At 44.5% G+C, this 9,471-nt stretch overlaps 1 protein-coding gene across 3 annotated transcripts in view; it reads left to right on the plus strand.

Annotated features, from left to right (window-relative positions):
* Positions 1-7,590, plus strand: part of TUBGCP6 (tubulin gamma complex component 6) — a 46,189-nt gene extending 38,599 nt beyond the window's left edge. For all 3 annotated transcript variants that reach the window (XM_066591872.1, XM_066591874.1, XM_066591873.1), the window contains exons 22-26: positions 3,970-4,164; positions 4,462-4,594; positions 5,709-5,922; positions 6,943-7,142; positions 7,422-7,590. In XM_066591872.1, coding sequence (XP_066447969.1) covers positions 3,970-4,164; positions 4,462-4,594; positions 5,709-5,922; positions 6,943-7,142; positions 7,422-7,513 — 834 coding nt within the window. In that variant the 3' untranslated portion in view covers positions 7,514-7,590. The remainder of the gene's footprint in view (positions 1-3,969; positions 4,165-4,461; positions 4,595-5,708; positions 5,923-6,942; positions 7,143-7,421) is intronic.
* The last annotated feature ends 1,881 nt before the right edge of the window (positions 7,591-9,471 follow it).

Below are 9,471 nucleotides of genomic sequence, written 5' to 3' on the forward strand. Positions count from 1 at the left end.
TTAAGGCATCATTATATCAGGGGACATAATAATAAAGTGTCAATTGTAACTCTGGATATCTACTCCATATCAAGGACCATTTATTGAGTCCAGTAGATATCCTACTATCTATTTATCTAACATAGATAGTCGTACTAGTTTCAGGTCACGGTGGAGTCCATTCATTTCTCCAATCACTGGACCAACCCTGACCTATACATCCTCTGTCTTCACTTTGTGTCTTTATGTTTGTCTGTCAGCCCACGTCTGAAAGAATAAGTTTTATTAAGTTATAGAATAAAAGTTATATTTTAATTGTCTAGTTCTGTGAAGGGCTCTAAACACTTAATACTTAGACATACTTCTGCCCCTGTGATTCCCCATTTTGAAAACTAGACCCCTTAACGAATTTACCTAGGGGTGTACTGCCCATTTTAACCCCACAGTTTTTGAATGAATTCAAGCAAAGCAAAAGGAAAAAAATGTGATTTTCGTTTTTTTGGCAATTCTGTCATTTTAAAAACTGCTTTTTTTGTACAGCACACACATGAATAAAGACTTGCACCCCAAAATAGATACCCCTGTTTGTCCCGTGTTCAGAGACATACCCATTGTGGCCCTAATCTTTTGTCTGGATGCACAAAATGAAAGGAGTAGTCGGTGGCTTTCAGAACAGAAATTTAGCATGAAGGTGATTTAGGCCCCATTGCCCACTTGTAGAGCCCTTGAGCGGCCAAAACGACAGAGAACCCCAACAAATGACCCCATTTTGAAAACTAGACCCCCTAACGAATTTATGTAGGGGTGTACTGTAGAGATGAGCGAACGTACTCGGGTAGGCACTACTCGTCCGAGTAATGTGCCTTATCCGAGTACCGCTGTACTCGTGCAGAAAGATTCGGGGAGCGCCGCTGCTGACAGATGAGTCGCAGCGGGGAGCGGGGCAGAGCGGGCGGGAGAGAAGGAGAGAAAGATCTCCCCTCCGTTCCTCCCCGCTCTCCCCTGCAGCTCCCCGCTCCGCAGCGCGTCCCGAATCTTTCTGCACGAGTACAGCGGTACTCGGATAAGGCACATTACTCGGACGAGTAGTGCCTATCCGAGTACGTTCGCTCATCTCTAGTGTACTGTGTATTTTTACACTACAATTTTTGAATAAATCTAAGCAAAGCAGTAGGAAAAAAATTACAATTTTCATTTTTTTGGCAGTCGTATCAATTTAAAAACTGGTTTTTTTTGTACAGCACACATACAAAATGAAGACTCACCCCAAAATGGATACCCCTGTTTGTCCCGTGTTCAGAACCATACCCCTTGTGGCCCTAATCTACTTAAAGGACACATGGCTAGGCCTATAATGGAAGGAGCATTCCAGGCCCCATCGCCCACTTATAGAGCCATTGAGCGTCCAAAACAATAAAGAACCCCCACAAATGACCCCATTTTAAAAACTAGACCTCTTAACGAATTCATCTAGGGGTGTACTGCGTATTTTGACCCCACAGTATTTGAATAAATCTAAGCAAAGCAGAAGGAAAAAATTACGATTTTCATTTTTTTGGCAATTTTGTCAATTTAAAAACTGTTTTTTTTGTACAGTGTACATAGGAATGAAGACGTTCACCCCAAAATGGATCCCCCCGTTTGTCCCGTGTTCAAAAACATACCCATTGTGGCCCTAATCTACTTACAGGACACATGGCTAGGCCCATAATGGAGGGAACACCCGTTGGATTGCAGGGTACAACTGAATAAATTCCAGTTCCCATTGCCCACTTGTGCGGAATAAAAATTGACACCTTAAAAAAATCCCCCCCCCCCCCGCGCCCTTTTCGGCGCTCCCCAAATCTTAGATAAAAGGAATAATGTGAACTGTGTAGTATTTCCAAAGACAGGGGTAATTACGGAGGCTGGTTGGAATGGGCCCATGGGGCAATATAACCGTGTATCCCCCCTCCTCTCATGTTTTTTGGGGGTATTTCGTGACCTCAGTAGCGGGTATTGGGTGTAAAAAGTGGCGCTCTGTGAGTCTCCGTAAGCTTGCTGCGGTGCAGCGGTCTCACACAGAAGGCGCTCAACAAGCTGCTCCTGGAACTGCATGAAGGCGAACGTTTCCGTGGCTTCTTGTAAATTACGGATTACAGGTAGCGGTCTGAACAACGCCGGGCTCACGCAGCCGTAGGCGGAATCCGCTTTGCGGAGGCCCGCAGCGGATCCCGGCCGTGACCCTGTGTACGGCCGCGTAATGTTCTGCGCATAACTGCCTACTCACACAGGCGGTTATGTGCAGTATATATTTTTTTGTTGTTGTATTTCCCGCACCGTCGCTTAGCGATGACACGGGGACCCGCAGCCCGTATACAAGGTAGTTGCATATGGGCTGCGGGTATATCCGCGACCATGGAGCACAATGGGCTCTATGTTGCGGATATCCGCGGTAAAATAGAACATGCTGCGTTCTCTTTTCTGCGAGTGGATTACGCAATTCCGACCCACTAATGTGAGCGGAATTGTGTAATCCAATGTGATTGATCTGCGTATTACCACGGATCAGACGCATGCGGAATCCGTAATTCCTATCTGGTCATGTGAGACCGGCCAAAGGTAGATCACTACCTTTTTATCACGTGACCGGGGACCGCTCAACGAGGCCACCCGTCACTGCTCCAGGCTCTCGGCGACCATTGGTCGCTGGGAGTAAGGAGATTTTAAGTTTCCTGGGCTCCCCGACTTCTGCGCATGTGTCCGGTGTTTTGCCGGCGGTCGCATGTGCAGAATCCGGGAAAGTTCACGGAGGAGGATCGTGTCAGTGTGCAAATACGGAGGCCTCCGGTAAAAAGTTTCATCTCCTCTCACCGATCGCATCCATTGGATGACAGTGATCATGTCCCCAGTGACATCCCTCTGCTCCTGGCTAAACATGGCAGCCTGGAGCAGAGGGATTTTAAATTTCCCGGGGCTCGAGCCTGTCTGTGCACGCGCCCGATGATTGACATCGGGCGCGCATGCGCAGACGGGGACTTCGGGTCCCAGGACATCGGGGAGGACAGAGGTGAGTATTTTCACCTCCCCTCATGGATCCGATCCATGAGGGGAGGTGAAACTTTACTTTTTTTTTTTACTTTTTAAACTTTTTCGCGATCGTGGGCCCGGGGACCGCTCACAGCTGTCCCCAGTAACACCTCCTGGTTCCCGGCTACCTTTAGGAGCCGGGAGCCAGGAGATTTAAAATTTGCCGGGGGCTCCCGGGCTTCTGCGCATGCGCGTGATGTCATCGTCTGGCGCGCATGCGCAGAAGGCCGGCGGCGGGTCCAGGAGGACCAGGTCTCCGGGGGACACCGCGGACAAGCCGGGTGAGTATTTTCAGCTGCCCTGATGGATCCGATCCATCAGGGCAGCTGAATATCTAACTTTGAAACCACTTTTATTTACTTTATTGCGATTGGCGCTATCCATTGGATAGCGCCGATTGCAATGCCGGGGGGGACTGCCCGCATCCTGGGATGACAGCTCCATGCTGTCGGCTACCTGCGGGCACCGACAGCATGGAGCTGTCCCGTCCTTAGCCAAATAGTTATTAATCCTAAGAGGACGCATAAAACTACGTCCTCTAGGATTAAAGCCCACTTGCTGAGGACGTAGTTTCCCGATGGGGCCGTCGTTAAGGGGTTGAAGGAATAATTCAAGGAAATGTTCTTTAAGCTTCTGTGAGAAACCGCATTACAGTTCTGCATGTAAAAATCACAATCTTGTTTATGGGTGGCGTAGTATACTGTGATTTTTCCTCAATGAACATAAGTGTGAGAATATGCCGTTGTTTAAAAACAATATACAGCATGTCCGAAAAATTCAGCAGTCTTTGAGTATATTTTACAGTGTTTTTAAAGTCCCATTCACTGCAATATAATTTATGTACTGTAAGAAGCTTCTGTTCCGTTGATCGCCGACTTCCGTCCTTGTGCTGTCTATTTACCTTGCTCTCTTGCTCCGCAGCTTGTATCTGGTCGGACGCTGAGTGAGCTGTTCACCCCCCTGGTCCTGAACTCCATATTGAACAAGGCTCTGCAGTACAGTCTTCACGGGGACTCCCATCTGGCCTCCAATCTTTCTTTTGCACTTAAGTATATCCCGGAAGTGTTCAAGCCTACGGCCCCCGATACATTAAGTTGTTTGGAATTAAGATATAAGGTAAACTAATGTACATTTTGCACTATATGTTAAAAAACACATAAATGTCTTTGAAATTGAATTTTTATTTTTTTTGCCACTTTATAATCCTCTATTGTATTATATTCTGTGTCAATCAGCCATTCAGTATATGGTCAGACGAAAAAAAAACATTTACGCCGTGTAACTGCTAGAATTTGTGAAACTGTGTTATACAGGAAAGGGCTGAACTAGTAAGCATCTCGTTTTTACATTATTACAGTTTGAAGTTGAATTCTCTATATCAGATTAACAAATCCGGTTTCTGGTCTTCTGCAGGTCGACTGGCCGCTGAACATCGCCATAACGGAAACCTGCATAAACAAGTACAATAAGATTTTCTCATTCCTCATACAATTGAAACACATGGTCTGGACACTGAGAGATGTCTGGTTTCATTTAAAACGCACAGGTAAAGCTCTGCCTTATTGCACTGAGAGATCCATTACCTGAAAGACTGCTTGTTTGACCAATTGACTACGTTCAACAGTTAGAATTACTGAGGGCTCACTCGCATGAGCGGTTTTTGGTTTCACATTCGGTCACATGCGCATGGACATGTTTTCCATCCGGCTTTCGGACCGAAAACTCAGTCCGAAAATAGGACCCGTTCACATGGCCTTTTGTTCGGATGAATAATCCTGAGTAAGATAACATTGCAGCCTGACTTATTTTTGTCCAATTGTCATATAAAAATCGTACATGTCAATGTATGGTATGTTGTACACGGATTGGATGCACGTGTGCTGTTTGATCCAAGTTGTGCCCAAGAATCTCGGGTGCATCTTTTTGCACATCCGTGTACTCTTACGGACGTGCTACGGGTAGATTAAACCCTATTGACTCGCACTGGAGTATTCAAACATGCGGTTTTTACACGTATGAAGAAAATAGCAACATATCCTATTTTGGTCCATATTACGGATCAAAATCGGCCATGTAATCTATGGGAGAGTTAAAAATACGCATGATACATGTGTATTCACTGCATTCTTATGCAAGACGGTAAGGGAAATCCTGTGCTCTGTCTTGTAGGGTATTGTTGCGCACGTTAAATACATGTGCAAAAAAATTGCAACAAGGACCGAAATATGCAGTAAAATGTGAGCAGTTTTGGTCCATGAAGACAATGCATATTTCAAGGACCAAAACTGCTTATGCCCATGTGAGTGAGCCATAACTCCAGATTCCAAAATGAAGTTCTGCTGAGAGCAGTGCATAGTGGGAGCTCAGATGACTGGTAACCTGGCCAAACACAGCAGCCGACAGAACTGGGCATATTAGATCTTATGGGTGAACAGCATCATTTAGAAAAAATTGTTAAAATTTAGAATAGTTGCTATGGCCAGGTTTTTAAAAATCTATTTACAGCGTAGTTTTCGGCTCAAGATACAATTTCTCCATCTCCAGACTTTCATTGTAGTTAATCCACATTTTTATGAATCTGAACCAAAGTTTACTTCCTGTTTTTAAGTGTAAGAAAACAGTAAAAAGACTTTTCCATATGTTATTTGTTTCTGGAACAGCTCTGGTGAACCAAGCTTCTAGCTCCATCCAGTATCGACAACTTCAGCTATACCGCCATGAGATGCAGCACTTTGTGAAGGTTATTCAGGGTTACATTGCTAACCAGATCCTGCATGTCACTTGGAGTGAATTCCGAAATAAACTTCGTACAGTCAGCAACTTGGAGGAGATTCGCAAAACGCACACAGAATACCTCAATAAGGCGCTCTTTAGGTACTAACCAAAGTGATCAACTGTAATAGTTACATATAGGATTATATATTAAATAGCCTTTTCTGTCCGTATTATGTCTGATGTAAACACTCTTACGAGGCTCTGTGCCCTCTCATAACGTAGCAGTGCAAATTTAATAGTAAAAAAGCCGCTGTTTATCTGTGAGGTGCAGATTACCATACATCACATCATTATAAGGGCTTATTCTGACGATCGTATATCGACTGGGTTTTCATGCCTGGCAGATATACGGTGTCCCTCTCTGCAAGGGGAGGAGGCTGGAAGAGCCGGGAGCAGTCCTCCCCCTGCAGAGAGGGACACCGTATATAGGCCAGGTGTGAAAACCTGGCCGATGTACGGTCGTCTAAAGCTGTAAACGATTGCCTATCTGTCAGCTAGTCCATTATTAGTAGATCAGGGAGGGTTGGCTGTCCAGTGTTTTGGCCGAGCTGCTATTTGCTGGCCTGTGTGCTCATGGGTGGAGCTGATTTCTGCCGGAAGCAGGCAGCACCAGAGTGGTATTACAGGTAAAGTTCTCATTCACTTCAATGGGAATTTTGTCTGTAGTACCAAGCCAGGACCAATGCCCTTCCTGCACACTTCAGCTCATTCTAAGTGTACCAGCCTGGTAATCAGCTGATTGGTAAGAGTACTGGGCAGCAGATCCGGCTGATCTATTATTGATGGCTTAGGCCGGTTTCAGACTAGCATACGATGGGTGCATTTCTGCACCCATAATACACGTGTCCCGGTCTGACTGTGGGGTTTACCGCCCTGAACTCGGAGCATTATAGGTTCCAGAAAGAGACAAATATCTGCACTGTACTCTTAAATCCACTTTTTCAGTCTGCTTCTGATTGAGGTTCTAGAAAAGTAATTGGCTTAGTTTGTATTAAACTTTGTTGCGGCTTATTTGGTGCACAATTTGTAATAAAAATCCACAAGAAATACACCAAATCTGAACACGGCCGACATGTTTGCAGCAGTTTACACATTACTGGAGATATGTTTGTTCTACAGGGGATTGCTGACTGAGAAAGCGGCCCCATTAATGAACATCATCCACAGCATCTTCAGTCTTATTCTGAAATTCCGGACGCAGTTAATCTCTCAGTCGTGGATATGTGACAAGGAAAAGCAGATGGCTAGTCACCCCAACTATGGACTGATGCAGCAGTCGTACGACACCTTCAAATATTACTCCGATTTTCTTTTTGAAGGTAAGTTTTAGTGGTTGTTTCCTCTTGTGTTCTAGCTTGGACATGCAGTTAGCACTTTGGACACCTCTGCTTATAAAGGCCATCACTGTATCAACTGTCTTGGAGCTTTTTGTTTAGCTAAAACTAGTGATAAAACAGATGACTTGGATTATTATTTTTAATTCCGTTTTGGTTAAAAGAAGACCCTTGTGCGCACTTACCCTTGGTTACTGATACTTGTCGAATGCGTGAGATGTTTTTCTTGTAGTAGAATTAAAATACTTGCACTTTGCATTACAGTGGTAACGAAGCTTGTAAATCGTGGATACCAACCACATCTGGAGGATTTCTTATTAAGGATTAACTTCAATAGTTACTACAAAGAAAACTAAACCGTACTCAGATGCTTCCTGTAATATGTGCAATATAAGTGTAAAATAAAGAGATTTTGTTTTTATTATAAAAGCTACCATTTTGCGTCCATGCTGAATCTCTGTTCACATCAGGTCAGAACGATGGTTCCACACTTTGGTTTGATTCATTTTTACATATGAAAATATAGGGTTTCTGTTTAATGTGTTATTGCTTAGAGAAACAATCTTACATCTCGATGTTTATCTGCATAGAGTTTTTAGTCACTTGTTAAACAAAGTCTGCAGGACTACTTGGGTGTCTTCATCGGGCAGAGCAGTACCTGAAGAGATGTGTCTAGTATACAAAAGAATGTGGTCTAATACATGGACCAAAAAAAGAACAAAACAAACTGAGAATACGTCGTTGATTGGCCTTTTTACATTAATCCCTTCCAGACATTTGATGGATGATGCAATAATGGGAGAGTTACACAGCTGATAATCTCAGGACTTTACCACATCATCTAAAGGGGTTAAATGGTTGGGAGCAAACACTGACTATGGCATCACAGTGGTTAAAGGGAGGGTCTAGCTAGGTCTCCTTATTGCTAGTTCATGATCATGTCGCAGAAAGAATGAACTGTTATGGCAGCTGGCATCAAGAGGCGGGGCTTAATAGAAGATTACAAAGGTACAATACACAACTATTCCAGTATATTAAATGGGGAGTTTACATACCATGTTTTCCTGAAAATAAGCTCTACCCTGATTTTTTTGGGGGAGACTTGAAACACAAGCCCTAGCTATACTACATAAAAAAAGGGAATACATTACCTGGCAGGCGCGGTCCAGTTCCCTCACGTTGCTTTCCAGAGGTCTACGCTATTCCTGCAGTTCTAGCCGCTCGTACATCATCAATTTCTGGTTAAGGGATTCATAGATCCCGCCTCCAGAAAGCGATGGCTGTTGATTGGTTCAAGTGCTGCAGCTCAGCCAAGCAACAACCATCGCTTCCTGTAGGCGGGATGTATAAATCCCTTAACCAGGAAGTAATGATGGACGAGGGGCTAGGACTGAAGAACAGCACGGACCGCAGCATGATGGACACGGACTGAGCCTGCTAGGAAAGTAATTTAAGACCTAATGCCTCTTTTGGGGCAAAAAATGAATATAAAGACAGGGTCTTATTTTTGGGGAAACAAATTTATTTATTTAAGTCTCCAAATTGGAATTGAACATTATGAAGAAAAAAAACAACAAAAAATCGTTTTATTGAACCTGTTTTTAATGTTTTGGTAAAAGTTAGAAAGTGACAGCCATAACACTGATTCTGATTCCTAACATGGTCAGCAGCCTATCAAACATGCTGTAAACTTTAGGCCGCCTGCAGACGGCCGGGTCGGATCCGGCTGCGAGAATTCTCGCAGCAGGCCCCAACCCGAGCGCCTGCAAGGGCAGCGCGGGACTCACCCGCTCCCTCTGCTCTTTCATTGCCGGCAGCCGGCGTATAGCGGAGTCGGCGGCCGGGGAGTGACGTTTCTGCGTGGGACTCTGCAAGCCCCGCACAGAAATAGACCATGCCACGGTTTGTTTTCTGAGTGGGATTTCGCACAGACAAACCGCGGCCGTCTGCATAGGATTGCATATTGCAATGCAATCCTATGCAGCCGTGTACGGGCAGAAATTCTGCGGGGAATCCCGTCGCGGATTTTCCACCCGCCTGCAGGCGGCCTTATAGTCCATTTTCTGGTTTCACATAAAATCAGTTTTCTACACAAGAAGGAATAATAAAAATAAATAAATGGAATAATGCTTCTACAGCTCCACCTATTTGACTCGTAGAAATGCTGCTACCCTCTATGTCTGACCTTTTAACAGGCCCTGTAACATGACTGGGAATATAAGCCAAAGCCAGAATCTTCTCCAGAAGCAAAAGAGAATCCTGATGAGCGATAAAAGTCACCAAAATAGCTGTCCGTACATGGTTAGATTGTCCT

This window comes from Eleutherodactylus coqui, chromosome 2 (genome assembly GCF_035609145.1).
Source record: "Eleutherodactylus coqui strain aEleCoq1 chromosome 2, aEleCoq1.hap1, whole genome shotgun sequence".
NCBI classification, from domain to species: Eukaryota; Metazoa; Chordata; class Amphibia; order Anura; family Eleutherodactylidae; genus Eleutherodactylus; species Eleutherodactylus coqui.